We start from the raw sequence: 22,048 nt of genomic DNA, 5'->3' as shown, positions 1-22,048 counted from the left end.
TAGCCGTTACTCCCTATTCCCCCTTTCTTCAAGCCCCTGATAACCATAAATCTACTTTCTGTCTCTGTGGATTTGCCATTTCTGGACATTTTGTATAAATGGAATCCTAGACTTTGCGGTTCTTTGTGACTGGCTTATTTCACTTAGTGTAGTGTTTTCAAAATTTATCCATTTTGTAGCATATATCTACTTTATTCCTAAAAATGTTTATACCTTAATAATATTCCTTTGTTTGGATATGCCACCATTTGTTACTTCTTTATCAGTTGATATACATTTGGGCTATTTCTGCTTTTTGACTATTATACATAATGCTACTATGACCATTCATGTACAAGTTTTTGTGTGGACATACTTTCAGTTCTGCTGGATGTGTATCTAGGAGTAGAATTTCCAAGTCCTTTGGTAATTCTGTTTTTAACTTGAGGAACTGTTTTACAAAGCAACTGTACTACTTTACACTTCCACAGCAGTGTTTGAGGGTGCCAATTTCTTGACATCATGCAAAAGCTTATTGTCTGACTTTTTGGTTCTAGCCATCATAGTATGAAGCAGTATCTCATTGTAGGCTTGTGTGTGTGTGTGTGTGTGTGTGTGTGTGTGTGTGTGTGTGTGTAAAATATACATAACATAAGATTTACTATTTTAGCCATTTTTAAGTATATGCTTCTGTGGTAGATGAATACATTCACATTGTTGTGCAACCATCGTCATAGTCTGTCTCCAGAACTTTCATATCTTTCCTGCCCGAAACTCTGTACTTAATAAACAATTCACCATTCTCCCCTCCCCTAGCACCTAACGACCATCATTCTACTTTCTAGGGAGCATGCAATAGTTGTCCTTTTGTAACTGACTGTTTCACAAGGTTGTAGCATGTGTCAGAATTTTCTTTTTAAAACTGAATGTTTCCTTGTATGTATATGAGGTTTGTTATAAAAAGTACTACGTACCTCATTGCTGAATATTATTACGGTCACCTTTGCAGTGCTCCCTTTGGGAAGCTATGCACTGATGCCAGCACCTAGTTTACCCGTCAGCAGTTTTGGAACTCTTTTTCTGGAATGGTCATCAGAGTTGTCATATTACTCTTGCTGTCCTGAATGTCCTCAAAATGTCTTCCTTTCAATATTTCCTTTATCTCTGGGTAAAGAAAAACGCCACTGGGGGCCAGATCGGGTGAGTGGGGAGGGTTTTCCAGTGCAGTTACCTGTTTACTGAAGGAAGACTCCCTCCCGGACAGCGCTGTGTGGGTGGCGCCTTGTCGTGATGCAAGAGCTCCTTTGGACCGTTTTTGCTCACGCCTTTCTCAGGCCGAGATTTCCATTCAGATTTTCCCGACTGTTTCTCTGTCGATGTTTATTCGGTCTGCTCTGCTTCTCACAGCTGACAATTTGAACCTAAAACTCAGCGAATTTTTGCAATGTTTTGTCAGTTTATTCATCACTGGCCCTCTTGACCTCTCCTCCTTAGTGACATTCTCTTTCCCCTCAGGAAAACATTGACTCCATTGTACACTGCCGTTTTCTTCATGACATTATCCCCATAAATTGGACTCATATGTCCCTGATCTCACTTTCCACTCTTGCCAAGTTTAACAAGAAATGTAATGTTGTTGCTCTAATTCAAGCTCCGATATTCTGGCGATGGCACACAAAAACATGCAACAACAATAACGAGCACCGCTCAGTAAAAAGCCACCACACATCGACATGAGCACAGCTGTGAGACGCTGATATACCAAGTTTATGAAACCTCGCCTACTTGTTTGTACAGTGCTGCCAGTGTAAGTGCACAGTGGCAGGCTCGCGAACTTAATTGTCAGACTGTGTATCCCACACTCTGTTTATCCGTTCATCTGTAGGTGAACATTTGAGTTGCTTTCACCTTTGACTATTGTGAGTAGTACTGCGATTAAAGTGGGTGCACCAATATCCGTTTGAGTCCCTGCTTCTCCTTCTTTGGGGTATATACCCAGAAATGAAATTGCTGAGTCCTATTGTGGTTCCATTTTTATATTTTTGAGGAATCCTCATTTCCACAGTGGGTGCACCGTTTTACGTTGCCACCAGCAATGCACAGGGGTTCCCTTTTCTCCAGATTTTTGCCTGTGCTTGTTTTCTGGGTTTTCCTTTTCTGTTTTTAATTTGATAATTGCTGTCCTAAGCTTGAGATGTGGAGTGGTATCTTGCAGTTTTGATTTTGCATTTCTCTAATTACTATGATCCTAAGCATTTTTCAATGTGCTTGTTGGCCATTTGTTTATCTTCTTTGAAGAAGTGTCTATTGAAATCTTTTGCCCATTTGGGTCCCCTCCTGCTGTGGGAGCTTTTCTGTTCTCTCAGTAAGTCCTGCCTTCTTTTAAAAAAAAAATCTTTTACTCGTTTTTAACTTGAGTTGTCTTTTTATTGTTAAGTTGTAAGAACCAGCTTGTGTGACTGGTTACATGTGAAGGTTCAGGGTTTATGTAGCTCTGGGTTTTGTTGTTGTTTGCTTGTTTGTTTGTTTGTTTTAGAAAGCAGGATTTATTGAGAGAACAGAAAAGAAAGTTCCCACAGTGTGAGAGAACCCAAGGGAGATGCCCAGTTCTCTTTTTTTTCTTGTTATTCATAGCAGTAAATAAATCCTTTTGCTTAGTTGAGGACAATACAAAATATACTACTGATTTTAAAATTGTATAGTTGATATGTTCATTGTTTAAGCAGGTCCTTGAAAACATTAGTTGGGACTGTTGAGCTAGACGTTGAGCATGAAGAAATGGCCGCTTGGCTTTTCGCAGGCCTCCCGGCACCCTGGCCCTGTTGCTACAATTTGTTCATCGTCCATCCTTCTATCCATCATCCATCCATTCTTCCATCTGTCTGTCTGTCCACACATCCATCCATCCATCCTGTTTATTACTACTGTCCATCCGTCCATCTATCCGTCTGTAATGGGAATTTCTAATTTCAGAGCTATTTTGATTACTTTAGATTTTAAAGGTTAAGTTCAGAGACTTTCATTGAGTTAGGCTAAATGTAGAAACTGCTTAAATTTAAAAATGCACGTTTTTACTTCTCCCCCTTCATTGCCCTTGAAATCTAGTAACTGTTGCTGGTACCGAAGGGAACACAACCATCTTCATTGAACTCCCTGATAAACAGGAGACACAAGAAAAACTGCATGTCCCTGGAGAAGTCTCTGCTGGACCTAGATAAGAAATGGGCTTTGTTGAAACTCCCTAAAACCCCAAGAATGTGTCTGTTCTCTTAGTCCTTAATAATAATAGTTTTCTTCTAAGCCTTTGAGTCAAATGTATGTGTAATGTTAACTCTTGTGAACCAAAGCCCTTGGTGTAAGTGAAGAACTGTAGCCAACTGGAAAGTATGCGGTCCCAGATTGTTCAAAGCCATTGTAACTTGAGAGAATGACAGGATTGATGCAAGCTGAACACTGGCTTGTGTCAGCAACTGCTTGAGGTCTAAACTCTGATTAGAAAAGATACTAAATTATATCCCAAGACATGTAATTTCTGTTAAACAATAGTAATGATAGATAAGACAATGCCTGTTTTACTGTAAATGCTGGCATGAGTTTGTGTTGCTTTGAGCAGGTCCTGGTCAATATACTAAACCTGTCTCCCTGAATTCTGAATTGAGAATAAACCTCTTTTCTCCAGTTTTCTGCCTCTTGTATCTCACTGGACATGAGAACAAGCAGCTGCCTTTGCTTCAGACTGCAATCCGTCCATCCGTCCATCATCCTTCTGTCTTTCCTATCTATCCTGTCTATCACTACTCTTCCTCTTTCTGTCTGTCTGTCTGTCTCATCTATCCACCCTATCACTGCTAACCACCTGTTCATCCACCCATCCATCCTTCCTGTCCTGTCGCTGCTATCCCTCTATTTATCTGTCTCATCTGTCCATCCCGTCATCACTGTTTATTCATCCACCCATCCGTCCATCCTTCCTGTCTGTCCTGTCTGTCCCTACTGTCTAACCAATCTGTTCACTGCGTCACCACTGCCGTCTGCCCGTCCACTCATCGTTCCTCTCTCCTTCCTGCCTGTCCATCCTGTCGCCGCCATCCAGCTCATCGATCCGTCCTGTCATTCCTGTCTGTCCATCCACCCACTCGTCTTTCTTTTCCATCTGCCTACCCTGTCCGTCACCGCTATGCGTCTCTCCTGCCCACCCTACCTGTCACTACTCTCTGTCTATCCGTCCTCTCATCCATCCATCATCTGTCCATTCTTGCCTTTCTATCCTGTCTATCACTACAGTCTGTCTGTCCCTACTGGCCACCTCTTTTCCCCCCAAGTTCTTCACCCCCACCAGAGTCCTGAGGCCTCTCCTATTACTTCTTCTCCGTTAGCATTTTCTTTCTAGACATTTCCACGAAGACAGTCTTCTTTCCTTCTCTTTCGTCTTCCTCATTCAGGGTCACTTTTTATACTACAACGGCTCGAACAATCCGGAGTAAAGTGGAGAGGAGAAGGCGTGAGGGAGGCCTCTGATCTCTCTCCAGAGTGCCGTTCATTCACAACTAGTGAGTAGCCGCCGCCTGGGAAGCGCTTTGTGAGACAGAGTCATAGGCGTAGGCAGCTGCTCTCTAAGCCTGTAGAATTTACAGTGAATGCAGTGGTCTCCCGGTAGATTGAATGATGTTTCACAGGCATGAGGAAAGAAGATGTTATACTTACAATATTTTTTAAGTCAGGGTCTCACTCTGTTGCTCAGACTGGAGTGCAGTGGCATGATCACGACTCACCACAGCCTCGACCTCCTGGGTTCAGGTGATCCTTCTACCTCCCAAGTATCTGGGACAACAGACATGTGCCACCATGCCCTGCTAATTTTTTGGTTTTTTGATATTTTGTAGAGATGGAATCTTGCCATGTTGCCTAGACTGGTCTCTAACTCCTTGCCTTAAGCAATCCACCTGCCTCAGCTTCCCAAAGTGCTAGGGTTACAGTTGTGAGCCACTACACCCAGCTAGCCTTTGTATTTATTTTTATTATCTCGTTAAAAACTTTTCAGCATATGTGAGTACAATAATACAGGTCCATGATTTATAAATATCTATGCGTTTATTGGTGACATGGTTTAAATTTTTTATTGTTGAGGTGTGGGATCAGAAACATTTGAAAAGCAGCGTGTGTAATGGATTTTGATTTTATAGGCCATTTAAACAAAGATTGTTTTGTATTCCATTGCAGGGGAACAAATTTAAATACTCCCCAAACAGACTTTTGAAGTTGCATTTTTTATTTTTGTCTTTTAAAAGATCCTCCTTTACACAGCACAGCTATATATGGTGATGAAGAGGAATTCTCCAAACACTGTGGATTACCTGTCCCTTCTTCTCCAGGGAAAAAAGCAGAAAGGAGGTACAGTTATATTTCAAGCAATTGTTTATTCACAGCTAATGGGATTTCTGAGAAACTTTAAGATAGAGGCTACTAAAACTAAAGCTTTTTAAGATCTTTTGAGCCAACTTGTGTTTTTCTTCAGGAGAACTGGCATATAAAAACTTGATTTTTAGATAATTGAATTTATAATAATTGTAATAACTGACATAACTCACACCTGGTTATTCTAGAAAACATGCCTATGAAGGTAGTTTTAGCTTTGAGGTCAAATAAGTAAAGGAGGGGAAGATTTTCTGAGTATTGGATTTTAGGTGATTTTGAGAGGTCACTTTCATTTACAAATTCTCTAATTATCAAAAGTGAGATTTTTTTTTTTTTTTGCATGGTAGGTGATAATTAGGAGAATACGAAGACTATTTTCAGATGTGTTGTCCCTGAGGAGCATTTGTTTGAATCCTACAAATTTATATGAAGGAATGGGTCAGGTAAGTCTCTATAAAAATGATTTTATAGAGACAACTTGAGAGCAAATTCTGTAATGAGGAGCTCTTTGATAACTGTAGTACTAATGATAAATTATTAGCTAGAGCAGCTCTTTAACTTAAAGACCTCTGTTAGGTAATAAGTCAATCCTAGTTACTAAATGTATTTTGCAAGTAGCAAAACTGCAGTTTTAAAACACGTATTTCAGTTAAATAGAAATCTGAATTAGGAAGTCACTTTATATCTGTGTTAGGGAAGTTTTATAGCACTTGGTTATTTTGTAGACTTCAGAATTTTATGTTACTTAAAATCAGTAAAAGCCAAATAATGGAAAAGTGTGTACACTCCACTTTAAACAGTGGTAAGTATAATTTTTACAAATTTCAAGGTGTTCACAATGAGTTTTAATGTCTTGTCTTCCTCCACCCAGCTCTTGGCACCCACTTCTTCCCTCTTCCTCATTATTAGTTTCTTACACGTCCTTCCTGAGTGTCTTGGTGCATATAAAACTGAATAAGAGTACAGATGTTTTTCTTGTGTATAGAGAAAAGGCAGCATACCTTCCGACCTAGCTTCTCATGCCTTAGAGAGCTTTCCATATCAGTACACGCATGCAGCTTTCTCATTCTTCTTTTCACAGTTGTGGCATGGACAGTCCATCCTGCAGTGTGACTAGTCCATAGCCTGCTTATCCAGTCCTGAATGGATAGGCAGTCCGGGCTGTTTCTAGCTTCTGCTGTCACTTCCAGTGCTGTACTCAGTAACTTGGCGCATATGCCATTCACACATGTACCTGTATACCTATAGGGTACATTAGTAAAAGTGAGATCCTGGGTATCATTTTTGTAGTTACTGCCACATGGTATTGAACTTGGATTTTTGCCAGTGTGATAGGTCAAAAATACTATCCCAGTCTGCTTCTGATTTGTATTCTTCTTCGTATGTTTAAAAGCTCTCGAATTTCTCTTTTTGTAAACTGTTTATACCATTTTTCCTTTTTTAAAAATTGGTCTTGGTCATTTTCATCTTGATTTCTTTGACTTCATTTAAGCATTAGTGAGATTAACCCTGTGTTACAGATTATTTTAAAGATTAATTTGTTCATCTGTTTTTGGTTTTTTTTTGAGTCAGAGTCTCACTCTGTCACCCAGGCTGGAGTGCAGTGGCACACTCGCAGGGACCCCAGTGTCAACATGCTGAGCTCAGGCAATCTTCCGTCTCAGCCTTTCAAGTAGCTGGAATTACAGGCATACGCTACCATGCCTGGCTAAATCTTTGATATATTGTAGAGACAAGATCTCACCAAGTTGCCCAGGCTGCTCTTGAACCTCTGGGCTCAGGCAGTCCTCTCACCTCGGCCTCCCAAAGTGCTGGGATTACAGGCTTGAGCCACTGTGCCCTACCTCTTCTGTCTTTTGACAGAACACCTAAGAGTGGTGTTGTTGTTGTTTTACAACTAAAGTGTTCGTTTTTATGTAGATGCAGTGATATATTTATCACTCTTTTAGGAGTTAGAGATTTTGATTCATAGTTAGGAAAGCATCTCCCTTCATGTTTTCTTCTAGAACTTTTATGATTAATTTTGTACTGGAATCCTTGATTCTGTCTATCCTTGTGTGAGGTATAGACCCAAGAGTGCTACTCAGTTCTGTCAGTGCCATTTATCAAATGACTCTTTTTTCCTCTAGTGGTTGAGATGTCACCTGTCTTACATGTTAAATTCCACGTGTATTGGCATCTGTTTCTAGACTTTTGTTCTGTCTCAGTGGTCTTTCTGTCTAGTTGCTCCCTCGTTGGTTTTTTTTTAACACATTTTTTTTGTGATTCTTATTTGTTTGTTTTTTAAAAATATTTTTTAAGATCAGCTTGTCAAGTTAAAAGCAAAAATAATTATTACTCTCTTTATTGGGTTGAGTTTATAAATTAAACAAGGAATGGATATTCGTATGATGAGGAACAAATAGCTTTCCATTTGTTCAAGTTCTTTGTATCCTTTAGTGCTCTTCAGCGTTTTATTCATATAGATTTTGCATGCTTCTTAAGTTTATCCTAATATAATTTATCTTTTTTTGTTTGTGATGAGTAATTACTATAAGTGGAGTCTTTTCTTATATCTTCTGTGTTGTAATTGATTGTGTATGTGAAAACGATTATTTTCTTTACATTAACTTTCTACTATTAGGAATTAATTTGTCATTCTGTTTTATAAATTATTACACATTTACTATTTGCCAAATACTCTTCTGGATATCTAAAAGTAAAGACAGAGCATACCTGTTCTTAAGAATACCCTGTTAATGGTACTGAAGTGTAATTCTTTTTTAAAGTTTGAGCTATAAAGTATGAGCTTTACCAGATTTCATCTGTTAGAATTATGTATTCCTTACTCATTTGAGCATATTAATAGATTAATCATAGCTGATAACCGATTAGCAGATTTAAAGCATTAAACTTTGTATTCCTGGGCCAAAAAGCCACCCTACCTGGTTTGGCCTTTGGCTGATCCGCAAACTCCTGAAAGTGCGTTTCCTCGGGGCCTTTGCGTGTGCCGTCCACTCCCTGTGCCTGGATCCCTCTTCCTCCCCTTCGGAGCGGCTGGTCCCGGGCTGCCTCCTGTGTGTCGCTTATCCCAGCAGCCTGCTTTGGCACTCACAGCGAGTGTTCCCTTCATCCACCCACATGTCTTCTTTGCCCTGTTCTTTCTCCCATAGCCCTTATATCTACCCCACCGATATTTTACATTCATTTTTAAATCTGTTCACTTTCTGTTTCCGCAGTAAAAGCCTAGCTTCAAAAAGAGCAGAACTGGCTGGGCACAGTGGCTCATGCCTGTAATCCCAGCACCTTGGGAGGCAGAGACAAGAGGATTGTCTGAGTCCAGGGGTTTGAGACCAGCCTGGGCACCTTGGCAAGACCTTGTCTCTACAATAAATTAACAAATTAACTGGCATGATGGCACGCACCAGTGGTTCCGGCTACTGGGAAGGCTGAGATGGAAGAATCCCCTGAGCCTAGCAGGTCGAGGCTGCGGTGGCCATGAGCGTGGCGCTACACTCTAGCCTGGGTGACAGAGTGAGACTCCTACTCAAAAAAACAAACAAAGTAAAACAGAACTTTGCTCCCTGCTGTACCTCAGGTTCTTAGAATACTACTTGGCACATGCTGGACACTCAGTGAATATCTGAACTCATTTTTCATTCATGTGGTGTAGTATCATCGTTTTGTTGATGGACCTCGGGCCCACTGCACGGGGCTCAAATTTTTGTTCTCCTGCTAATTATTTGACCTCCTTGGGCAAGATAGTTAATGTCTAGGTTCCTTCATCTGGAAAGTAGAATAATAATACAATCTACCTTATGTGATTGTTTTGGGATGAATCAGTTCACATAAGCTCTTAACACAGATTGGCACATAGTAAGCTTTCAAGTGTTGGCTTTTCATAGTTATTTTTTCAGCAAGTGTTTTTTTGAGCCCAGCCTAGGTACCAGGCACTGTGTTAGGCTCTAGGTTTACAGTAATAACTCAAAGTGGGCATAATCTTTGTGCTCATGGAGCTTGAGCAGTAGATATTAATGAAGGACCCACTGACAAATCACATATGGGGAAGGAATTAGGTTGGAGGGAGCCAGGGCGAAGAGCACTCTGCAAGATGAATAGCATGTGTAAGGGCCCTGTGGTGGAGGGAACCTTGCGAGGGTGCAGGACAGGAAAACGCTGGGGTGACCCAGAGTGAGGAGAATGAAGAGGGAGAACACATGGCAGTTATTTGGAATGACACAGCTGGCAGTGATTGCTAGTTGCCTGATGTGTTTTCCCCTTCTTTCTTAGTAGTAGGCATGTGTTTTCCCTTTCTTAGCAACAGAATGTTTGACGTTTAGCTGGACACATGGCTATCAGGACAAATGTATTTTCTGGCTTCCAGTGCAGGTAGGGTGTCTGTATGACTAAATGCTAGCCAAAGTGGTCTACAGCTTCTGAAAGTTCCTTTCTAGGGAAGAGTGTGCCCTTCTTTGCTCCTTCCTTCTGGTTGGAATGGGATGCAATGGCAGACGCCTGAGCAGCCATCTTGTACCATGAGGCCACATACTAAGAAACTGGGTCTCTTGATGATGGCATGGCTGTTACACTAACCTGGATGGAATTGCCTCTGGAGTGTTGCCGAGCAGGAAAGAAAGTATCTTGTTTAAGCCATTCTGAGCACGTGTTTTCGATCATTTGCAGCCATACCTCATCCTGTGTGATAAACTCGGTAAAAAGTTTTGCCATCCTAAGAACAGCTGAAGAATTCTAAGCAGGGGTGACATGGTCAGATCTGCATTTAAAAATTATCGTTCTGGCTGCTATGCGAAGAACGGATTCGAGAGGCGAGGATGGCAGGGGGCAGACTGCAAGCTGCTTCAGAAGGACGGGGCAGGGAAGGCTGAGTGCTTGTGGCCCAGGCGGAAAGGTGTGGCTGGAGTCAAGAAAACGGAGACCAAGTCAGCAGGGCTTCAGTGATGGGTGGGCTTAGCACGGGGGAGAGTTGCTGTCAGGTGGCGCCCAGATTTCAGATTGTGTGAGTGGATTGGTGTGGTGCCATCGACTGAGACAGGGCTGACAGGAGACGGAATTTTGCAGAGGAGATCGTGAGTTTGATGTAGAGACGTCGAAGGGACCCTTGTGAATTTGAGTCTGGAGGTCAGAGGAGAGAGCTGGGCTGGAGTCAAAACCGAGGCTATTTGCAAATAGGCATATGAAGCTGTCCTGAGAGAAGGCGAGGACCTGGGACCGCCCTCAGGAAAATCTGCATTGCCGTCTGGGTGGGGGAGGAGGGAGAAAGGAAAGAGAAGAAGAGTGGAGGAAAGGAAACCAGAGGAGTGTTTGTTCACAGAAGTACCGCAGGGGGTGTGTGTGCATGCGTGTGTGTGTGTGTGTGTGTGTGGGCAGGAGGGTCACGTGCCGTCAAGAGGTAAGGAAGGCAAGGACCGAGGTGTGTTACTGCATTGAATGGTACGAGTGTTCTTGGCAACCTTGTTTTGGTGGCAGGAAAGCCCAAACAAAGACATCATCTGGGTAAGGCAGACACAGGGGTAAGGCAGACAGGGTTTGGTATGAGTCCAGAAGGAAATCGGGGCAGAAGGGATGCACTGGAGAACGGATAGGCCACAGTTCCCAGGACTCAATGGGCAAAAGCAACCAGTCCCCCAGACCCTCCCCCAGGACGTGAGTTTTTTGTTTCTGGTCTTCCCCTTCTCTCCCCGCTGCGTGTGTAGGTGGTTCTGCTCCTGCCCTCGCTTCTGCAGTCTTCTCTTCTCCACCCACCAGCAGTTCACACTCCTGGTTCTAATGGGGGCTTAGGATGGGGCAGAGTTGCCGTCCGAGATGCTCCTAGATTGCTGGCTGGTCTAAGGGGGTCGGTGGTGGTGCCATTGGCGATGCCGTTTTCCCTTTGTCCTGAGGGCCAGGATGTCCTGCATGTTTGTCATCGTTCCCTGAACTTCACAGGGAAATATTCATCTTCTGGATTCCACAAAGGCAAAACTGGGCTCCGTCCTTTCTCATCTAATGTCAGCGGAGCCCTTTGGTATGCTTTAGGTTAATGGGCTGCTTGTCCACCCAGCTGCCTCAGATCCAGCAATCTGGGACCCAGTCCTGTTTCTCTGGTCCGGGACTGCCTTAGGAATGCGCTTTTCCTCCCCACGCTCCTGCTGCCTCCCTGTGGCTGTCATCGTTTGGCACTTCACTCTGACCAACATCCTCGCAGTAGTTCCTGCCTGGTCTCCCTGTCTCCAGGATGGCCCTCTCTGTTCTGGTCCACCCAGCCACTCAACTTCCAGGGAGAGATTTCTAAAACCCCAGTGTTCCTCCTGCCTTTCAGGAGCTTCCCATGGCCTGCATGCATGGCACAGAAGGGTAAGTCGCCTCTGAAGTGGAGCTAGGAACAGAACATCTGTGGAGGTTCACGTTGGACGAAGCAGGAGTGAGCCGCAGGGCCTCCAACTGTACTGCAGTGTTCACGGCTGTGGACCGTGGAAGAGATTGCTGTTCAGAGAGGCCTGTGTTGGGCAGAAACGGCCAGGTTGAATGCTCAGTTATTGGCCGAGATTGCCCAGAGGGCAGCCTCTGCTCAAATGCAGCAGGGGTTCCTGAAGGTGCCTCAGCTGAGGGCTGTCGGCTGGCGGGCGGAAGGGTCGCGTGTGCCTTTGAGGCTGCCTGGCAGCCCCCTTTAGGAGCTTCCCTAAAAGGGAACTTTGACTCTTCCTTGGCATTGTCTTCTCTTGAAAAATACCTTCTGTCTGTGCTGTTTCAAGTTTCTTGAACATGCAAGGCTGTTTTTTACACCACCGTGCTTTTATGTGAACTTTTCTTTCTAGTCTAAATACCCTTCCCCATACCTGTTTTCCTGGAAAAGTATTTTCACAGGTCAACTCCAGTCTGGTAACCATGACGCCTTTCCTATTCCCCCAGCTGTGTGGCACATCTTCTCTGTCAGATGCTTGCCTGTCTTTGACCTTACTACCAGACAGCGAACCATTTAAAGGAAAGCATCTCATTTTTAAAGTAATTTTATTCACTATACTTGGCATTTTGAGGTTGGTGTTAAATAAATGTACTGGATTGAATGAAAAGGTGAATGTCTGTCTCCCATCAAAAGTTAGGGTTTTTTCTTTTCAAGAATAAAAGAAGGCTGTTTCCCTTTATATCACCTGATGGAGGGCCTAGGATTAGTTTATGCAAATAATGGCTCATATACATGGTAACTTGGAGGAAGGTGCAGTTCTCAGATGTGACCACAGGTGCTGCAGTAAGGGAACAACACTACTTGCCTGGGATATATTGATGTGGCCTGGATTTGGGAAGGTGCGGGAGACAGCCAGTAAATCTGGGAAGGCGCAAGCTTGCACCTGATCTGTAGGACATCTCCTCATTAAATTGAGTTTGTTTTTGTGTTGGATGAGCAACTTATAGAAGACATATGTGAGTAAAAATGGAATGTGTGCAAGATATTGATGGCTTCTTCTTTCATACAGTGTGAACACTTCTGAAAACGAAGCAAGTGAAAATGAATCTGTAAAAATTAGTGGCAAAAAGGTATGTAAGCATGTTCTCTCTTTTACCTTAATTTGTAAGATTTTATATTGTATTTTGATTGTATGCAACTAGAGAAAATGTTCTGTAAAATATTTCCTGCTTAGATTGGATGCAAATAGAGAAAATATTATGTGGCGACATTTTTCATAGAAAAAGTATTATGTTTAAAAGATACTTTTAGAGTAAAAAGGAAAATATTTTTATATCTGGAGTGTTTTTTATTAAGGAGATATCAAATCTCTATGTACTTTGTGAATTTTCAGAGCATTCATGGCGATACGTTTAGGTTATGATTTACAAAGGCAAAGTGAATTGTTGGAAGTGCTTACTTGTAGCTCTTGAGGTTTCCTGTCCTATTCACAAATTATGTTGCCATCCTTCTCTTGTGTTCAGTTCTGAAGTATAGAAATGAGAAATGTGGACTTTGCAATATTCTACTATTACAGTAAGAATTGCAAGCATTTGTGTTTTCTAATCCAGTAATGCCGTTTTCTTCATATAGCCAAGAAAACTCAAGCCCATTGACGATGAGTCTGATAGCGCTGAAGAAAGTGATATAAGAAGAAAAGTTAAATCAGCGGAAAAGATAAGTACACAACATGAAGCTGTTCCAAGTACAGCATCTTCAGAACTTTTAGAAAAACCAGCAGAGTCAGTCACTTCTAGGAAGATAGGACCCCTTGGTGCCCAGACCTCTGTTGAAAAGGAGACCCTGGCAACAGAAAGTCAACAGGTAAGAGTGTCTGCCATCCCCTGGGAGAGAAAAAAGTTTTGTTGGAAGATGTTTCAGAGGAAAATAAAGCATTTTCATCAGATCTTTTAAAGATAAAGTTTATATTTTTTACTGTAATAAAAATATATACTTAATATAAAAATGTTTATTTTAGAATATCTAGAAGATATGGAAAAGAAGAAAAAATCATCTACAATTCCATAACCCAAAATAACCCCATGTTTTTTGATCTATGCTCTTTAGTCCTTTTACTGAGGTTTCTTACCCTAAATGAGATCATATACTTGTCACTTAGTATTCCACAGTGCTATTTGAATGAATGTACAACCTTGCACTCATGGGTGTGCTGTAGTTTAGTTCATCTCTACTACTGAACAGTTGCAATTTTAAAAATTATAAGTGCTTTAATGAATTTCTTTGTAGCCAAATATTTGTGCATACCCTTGAATTTGTTTCCTTAGGAAAACATTGCTGATAAGAATTTTTAGGGTTGTATTTGTTCTAAGATTCTTGGTGTATAATATCTTCTGGTCAAGTTCTTAATATTTCATTTTATAAATTCGTGTTTTGAACGAATGTTTTGATGTTGGCTTAATGTTTTGAACAAATAATGTATTCTCATGTTTGAAAACTTTCTGAAGTATGTCCTGCTACCCTGTCTTCCAGCTTTCCACCTTCTATCCACTAAACATACACATGGTAACTGTATCATTCGTTTCTGATGTATATTTCCAGAGTTTCCTTTTGCACATATAAATACATGAATATATTTTCTTATTTTTATATCCCTTGTTACACAAATAGAAGCACATTATGTTGTCCTGCCTCGTATTAGTCTGTCTTGGTGAATATCCCATGTGCACTTGAATTTGCAGCTGTTGGATGTAGTGTTCTGTAAATGTCAATGGGTCAGGTTGACTGATAGTGTAGTTCAGATATTATGTCTTCTTACTGTTTTTTTGTTGGTGGTGTTTTTGGTGATGGAAGATGGTCTACTTGATGTATCAGTTACACAGAGGGGTGTTTTTAACATCCCAACTTGGTAGACTTTCTTTATTTGATGTCTTGTGTCAGGAATTTTGAAGCTATGTTTTTTTGTTTTTTGGTGTTTGGGGGTGTTTTTGTTGTTGTTGTTGTTGTTGTTTTTGCCCCAAAGCTGGCTTCTTGTTGTTGTTGTTGTTTTCAATTGACAAATCATAATTGTATACATGTAGGTGTGCAATGTGATGTGTTGACATATGTATACAATGTGGAACAACTAAAGCAAGCTAAATAGCATAGCCATAGCCTCACTTATCCTATTTCGTGTGAAACATTTGAAATTTATTCTTAGCTCTTTTGAAAAAAATTCATTATTATTAACTATAGTCAAGGTTGTGCAGTAGGTCTCAAAAGGTTATTCTTCCTCTCTGAATGAAATGTCATACCTTTTGATCAATATCTATCCATTTCTTCTCCTTACCTCTGGTAACCACCATTCTGTTCTCTATGAAACTGTGTTTTTAATTGCATACTTATTGAAGGTTGCTATGGCTTCTTGATAAATGGCTTCTATTATCGTTATGAAATGTTCCTTTAATTTATCATATTTTTTATCTGAAGTCTTTGTTGTCTGGTTTCAGTACAGCCGTAGCACCTTTCGTATGCTTACTTTGCATGATGAGTCTTGTTTCATCCATTTACTTGTAGCCTGTGTTTGTGTTTAAAACATGTCTCGTAGACAGCATGTATATATCCAGTTTGACAATTTCTATCTTCTAGTGGGATTGTTTAGTTCCTTTACTCTTGATGTTGTTACTGATATGGTTAGGCTTAAGTCCATCATCTTGCTGTTTATCTTCTTCTTGTCCCTCTGTCTTTTGTTTCTCTGTTGTTCCTCTAAAAACCCATTTACTTTTTATATAATTTTAAGTATGGAGACTGGGTGTGGTGGTTATGCCAGTAATCCCAGCATTTTGGGAGACCCAGGCAAGAGGATTACTTGAGCCCAGGAGTTTGAAACCAGCGTAGGCAACAAAAAAATCAAAAAAGTAGCCAGGCGTGGTCCTAGCTTCTTGGGAGGCTGAGGCAGAAGGATCTCTTGAGCCTGGAAGGTTGGGGCTGTGGTGAACCATATCAGGCGACTGCATTCCAGCCTGAGAAACAGCGTGAGACCCTGATCTTTTTTTTAAAAAAATGTTGAGATTTATATCTACCATCTTACTCTTTGTTTTCCATTTGCCCCTCTGGTGTTTTTTATATTTGTTTTTATTTTTCCTCTGTTGCTAATTTTGGATTAATTGCTTTTTTTTTTTTTTTTTTTTTTTTTTTTTTTTTTTTTTTTTTTTTTTTTTTTTTTTTTTTTTTTTTTTTTTTGGTGTTCTGTTTTCTCCATTGGCTTCTTAGCCATCCCTCTTTTAATTCTTTTCAGTGGTTGCTCCTGGGATAAACATATACATCCTTAAATACATCCTGCTTCATACCTGACAATTTAGCCGCTTCCCACTACAATAAATGTAATTGCATAATAGTATTATATATAATTCCATGTATCCATCTGGTATCCTCTGTGCTGTTTTGTTGTTTTACTTCTGCATCCAAAGGGGAACCCTCCAAAATCTGGAATTTATTTTTTTTAAATTGTGTATTTTTTCTTAACATATTTAAACTTCAGTCACCTTCGAAGTACACTCTGATGCAGTACACCTCTCAAAATGCTTTTTTCACTGCTCAAAACAGTTTTTGAACTTATCAATGTTGATGCCTTTTAGTGCTCGTGCTGTTTTTTGTTTCACGTCTTCCACATTGGCAAAATAATTCCCTTTGAGAACTTTTTTCATCCAGGGAAATAAAATAAAGGCGCCCAGGGTGAGATCAAGTGAATAGAGAGGGTGGGGCATGAGGTTGATGCCATTTTGGGGCAAAAACTGCTCAACCTTCTGCACAGTTTGGGCCAGTGTACTCTTAAATTACCCATGATGAAATGGGCAAACACGTTAAAAGAGTCTCCAAAAAAATTCACTAAAGTTGAACGTAGCCTCTTAAATAACGCTAGCTGGCACACTGAAGTTGATGGATTCCTTAGAACTTACCAGAAAAAAAAAATGCCTAGTGGGATAAGCCTGTACCACAGGGGACCTGCCCTCCAAAAAATGATTCCAGGTTTGTTTTTTGTTTGGTCCCCTCCTCATACATTATAAGTCTAACTTTATAGTGTTGTCATTTCTGCTTGAAAGAGATGTCTTTTAGGGAAATTATGAGAAGAAAAAATATACTATTTACCCATGTTTTCTTTTTTTCCAGTTCACTATTGCCTGCCTGTAGACCTGATATCTTTCTGATATCTTTCCTATCAGCCTACAGAATATCTTATAGAATTTTTTTTATTGCAGATCTGCTAGTGAATCATTCTCTCATTTTGTTTATCTAAAAGTGTCTTCACCCCCATTTTTAAAGTATTTTTCACTGGATATAGGATTCTGAGTTGATAATTTTTTTGCTCATCTCTTTTTGGGTGGGGGGGTACAGTGGCATGATCATAGCTTACTGCAGTCTTGACATCCTGGGCTCGGGCAGTCCTTCCACCTCGGCCTCCCAAGTAGCTGGGACTACAGGTAAGTGCCACCACGCCTGGATAATTTTTTTTTTTTTTTTGTAGAGACGAGGTCTTGCTATGTTCCTCAGGCTGGTCTTGAACTCCTAAGCTCAGTAGCATAGCTCCATAGCTGCCTTGGCCTCTCAAAGTGCTTAGATTACAGGTGTGAGCCACTGCGCTCATTCAAGCTGTTAAGAGATGTCATTCTGTTGTCTTCTGGTCCCCATTCTTTCCAATGAGAAATCAGTGAGTTTTGTTGTTTCCATGTGTGTTTACTGCAGCCCCTTCCTCCAGTGCTACTTGTCCTTCATTATCTGTTGTTACTTCCATGACAGTGCTTTATATGGTCTCATCCTGCACATGTGCCATACTCAGACAAGGACTTTTGGGAGCATCCACACAGATGCCTGTAGTCTCCTCTGAGCAGCTTATCCCAAATGCCTCCCAATTGAGTAGGATTGCCAGGCCTGGACTTCAGCTTCTGCATCCCATCTAGAAATGTGGGGGAGGGGGTTGGCATTCATGGGATTTACCTTCTAAGTTTCCCCTTTTTTTCAGGGAACTTAGTCTTGTGTTCCTGTTGTCCAATGCCTGAATAAAGTTGCCAGCCCCTAGCCCCCATGTTACAGTTGTTTATGGCAAGAGAGCTAGTTCAGAAGCTGTTACTTCACCATAGCTGGGGCAGAAATTTGAACTGATACCACACATTATTATCATAAATAATAAAAGTTCAACTTCCTCCAAGGTAATGATTTTATAGGTCAACTGAAAGTATTATTTTTATCCTGTGCCAGTTTTGTTTAATTTTTTGCAATGTTTTCCTATATTAATTTAGATAATTTATATAACTAGATGAGAATTGTAGCTAAAATATGACAGCATGGTAACACTGTCTTCTTAATCATTATGCCTTAAGAGAAAGAAAACTTTTCTTAAAATTCTATACTTTTTTTTAACAGAAAACTCAGAAAAAACAGAAGATGTCTTATAGCAAAGGAAAGAAATTAAGAAGTGAAACCATAGACTCAGGTACAGAATGGTGCTTGCTTCGTTTGTTTGTTTACTTTCTCTTTGCATTGGAGTCTCATTCTGTCATCCAGGCTGGAGTGCAGTGGCATGATCACAGCAACCACAGCCTCACCTGCTGGGCTCAGGCAGTCCTTCCGTCTCAGCCTTCCAGGTAGCTGGAACTACAAGCAAGGTCCACCATGTTCGCCTGGCTAATTTTTCAATTTATTGTGGAGACAGAGTCTCACCAAGTTGTTGAGGCTGGTCTCAAACCCCTGGTCTCAGGCAATCCTCTTGCTTTTGCCTCCCAAAGTGTTGGGATTACAGACATGAGCCACCATGCCTGGCTTAGAATGGTGTTTTATACTTTGTCAGTCATTCAAATGTTTCATGAGGGAAAAAAAGCCCTATTCTTAAAGCCCCTATTTTTTAAAAGTAATTATAAATTATAAGTACATAAATTGCCACTTTTAAAAATTAAGAATGTATGACTTTGGAGTAACATTTTTTTCTAACGTTTTGTCATGAAAATTTTCAACATATAGCAAAGGTGATAAAATTTTATAGTATATATTCACATACCCACCACCAAAATTTTACAGTCAACATTTTATTATTTGCTTTATTAGGAAGTAAAGCAAGTATTTAATTTATTTAAAAATTATTTAGGATTGGCAGTAGGGGTTCACTGCCGGGGCGAGGGGACACATAGCATCAATAAGGGTGCCCACACTTTCTTTACCTGTATGATGACTGTGTGTGTACTTAACCCTCATTTGTACACCACATTTTTTAAATAAAATAATTTTAAAAGATAAAAATACAAAAAAATTATGTAATTCTTGCTTTATTACCCATCTGTTCATTCATTATTCCATTTGTTTTTTATGCATCTTAAAACAAATTAGACATCAGTACTTCTGAACTACTACTGCGAGCACATGATTAACTAGAGTTCAATGTTTGTTTGTAGTTTTTTCTTTTAATGTAAAATGTGTATCCAGTACAATGAAATGCCCAGCTCTTGTGTATATTTGGAAAATGCAAATGCCTGTGTAACTAAAACCACTATCAACATGTAAACACTTTACTCCAGAAATTTCTCCTGTTCCTCTTTCACATAAGCTCCCACCTTCTCGCCCCCAGAGACAATTGCTTTGAGGACTCTTTTTCTGCCATGGATTAATTTTGCCTATTCTGGTATTTCATATCAGTGGAATCCGCATAGAATGTACTCTTTTATTTAATGCTTCTTTCACCCAGCATAATTATTTTGAGATTTATCCACATTGTTTTGTGTTATTTTTATTGGTGAGTATATTCCTTTGATTATATCACAGTTTATTTACTCTTACTGATGGAAACTGGGTTGTTTTCAAGTTTGGGCTATTATAAATAAAGTCACTATGAACATTCATACACTTTTTTGTGAACATCTGTTTTTATATTTTGGGTAAATAAGAAAGAGTGAGGTTGTTGAGTCATAGGGTAAGCATATGTTTATTTTACAACATACAGCCCATCTCTGAAAACTGCATTCCCAAGGTGCTTGTATAATTTTATATTCCCCCCAGAAGTGGCACAGTTTAAAATGCTGCTAGGAATATGATGGACAGCTTCATGTGAAAACTTAAAACAGGTAGCGAGGAGGAGGGGACAGGGAGAGGCTGGTCAGCGGGTCCAGAGCTGCAGTTAGACCGGAGGCGTGTGTGTTTCAAAAGAGCGGGGAAAAGATTTTTTCATGTTCTTATCACAAAGACGTGATGACTGTCGGAGCTGATGGAGTGCTAAGTACCCTCATTTGATTTTTACGCCATGTGTACTTGTATCAAAACATCATACTCCATAAATATATGTAATTATTATGGATCAATTTTTTAAAATTTCAAATGAATCTAAGCCTCCCCAAGAAATAGATGAAAAGGAGACATGCCCGTCCCCCTCAACTTGTAGCACATAAATAACTTGAAAAATTTAAGGCTAACAACGCTGGCTTTTGAGAAAAAAAACTAGAATAATTTTATAACTCACATTCAATCAATAGTTAAAAATATTTCTATAAAAACAGGCTTGCAACAACAAAAAATATTTCAGTTCCATATAGTTTTACAGATGGGTCTCACAGACATTTAGGGAGCAGTTCATTCCAACCTTATGGACAGTGACACCAGAAGAAAGACCGGAAAGAGCCCATGCATACATGGCAACTCCGTGATGCTTAGCAAGGATGATGTTGCCAGCCAGTGGGGAAGGGTGGTGCTGGCACCGCGTTTCCCTGTAGAAACGTGAACTTAGAGCTCTCCTGACTTGCAGCACACACACAAAAGCCATTCTGAATGTTTTCCATGTTTAGGGAAAATGTCGGAGCATCAATAAAAAGACAGCACAGGCCAGTCATGGCAGCTCACACCTGTCGTCCCAGCACTGTGGAAGGCTTAGGTAGGAGGAGATAGATTGCTTGAGACCAGGAGTTCGAGACCAGCCTGAGCAATATAGTGAGATCTTGTGTGATTTTTTTACAAAAAAAAATATATTTTTTTTTTTTTAAAAAGACAACAGTGGAGAAAAATGGACGGACAACGTCAACAGATTTTTTTATAGGAGAGGAAACATTAAAATAAAGATTTGAAGGGAATCCATTCCTAATCACAGCAATTTAAGGTACAGCTACAATGAGACACCTTCTATACCTTCTAAATTACCGAATATTTTAGTCCCTCAAGTTCATATTTAATGGACATGTCATTAGTGGAAATCCTTAACCACTGCAGGTATGAAGAGAGATATAACCACTTTGAAAATCATTTTGGCAACTCTCTGGTAAATTGGAAAATATGCAGACTTTGAAACCTAGCAATCACTGGTGGGCATATTTATTGGAGAAATTCTTTCACACGTGTGAAACAGATACATGAGTGCTCTTACCATGTTTCATGCTAGCAGAATACTGACAACAATTTACGTTGGAAAATGGATAAATTGTGGTATAGCTATGCAATGGAATGGAATCCAAAAGCAAAACTTTGGTGCATTAATAAATATAAAGAGGTCAAAAACATGCAAAACTGAACTCTAGACTGTTTAGGAATATGTTCATAGGCAGTGAAATGATAATGAAGAATAATACGGTAATAAACACAAACCTCAGAATGGTGGTTTCCTGCAGGGTGCTTCAATGTCTTGTTAACGTTCTGTTCTTCGCAGTACTAGGTCCTATGGCATGTCTTCTATTAATCATCTTTCTATTGCGAGTGTTCTCGTGTGTATGAAATAACTCATAATAAATCAGTTCTGGTGCCAAAATTTAAAAAAATGTAAATAAGAGTAAGTAAGTTGTATAGAGTGTTTTTTAATTTAACTTCTAAAATTAACCCTGAGAGCTTAAGGAAGATTTTATGTGAACTACTGAGATCTTCAGATATTGTGTCTTTTACATAAGCAGGACTACTTTTTACAGATTACTGCTTTTTCTAAAATCCTGATGAGCAGAGTTTAGGTGAGTAGGGGTTTGGGAATAGAGAGGATGGTGGTTGAGTTGTGCTTGGCAGTATTGTATGTTCTGCCTGGAAGCATTATCGGAATACCTTTTACTAACTTCTGTTCCCACCTATTTCTGTTTTATAAATGAATAGCAATAAAAACAATGGCATATTTACTGTGTGCCAGTCATCATACTGAGTGTTTAATATCACTTCTCTAATTCTGATAATAATTCTATTAGGTGTAGTTGCCATTATTTCCCCCATTTTTACAGATGACACTTAGAACAAAAAACTTGTCTGAGCTTGCACGGCTGTCGGGCCTGTTATTAATGTATAACAAACAAT

The 22,048-nt window shown here is 40.1% G+C and overlaps 1 protein-coding gene across 2 annotated transcripts in view; it reads left to right on the top strand.

The window, feature by feature from the left end:
* Nucleotides 1-22,048, top strand: part of CENPU (centromere protein U) — a 45,770-nt gene that overhangs the window by 3,665 nt on the left and 20,057 nt on the right. The window contains exons 3-7 of one of the 2 annotated variants that reach the window (XM_008057225.1): nt 4,422-4,529; nt 5,268-5,370; nt 12,846-12,906; nt 13,409-13,639; nt 18,173-18,242. In XM_008057225.1, the coding sequence (XP_008055416.1) occupies nt 4,422-4,529; nt 5,268-5,370; nt 12,846-12,906; nt 13,409-13,639; nt 18,173-18,242 (573 nt within the window). The remainder of the gene's footprint in view (nt 1-4,421; nt 4,530-5,267; nt 5,371-12,845; nt 12,907-13,408; nt 13,640-18,172; nt 18,243-22,048) is intronic. The other variant, XM_021711900.1, reaches the window with a different exon arrangement.

Source organism: Carlito syrichta, unplaced genomic scaffold, assembly GCF_000164805.1.
Source record: "Carlito syrichta isolate Samal-C Ts95f unplaced genomic scaffold, Tarsius_syrichta-2.0.1 Scaffold302892, whole genome shotgun sequence".
Classification (NCBI taxonomy): Eukaryota; Metazoa; Chordata; class Mammalia; order Primates; family Tarsiidae; genus Carlito; species Carlito syrichta.
The sequence above is the reverse complement of the archived record's forward strand: the minus strand, read 5'-3'. Positions and strand labels throughout refer to the sequence as shown.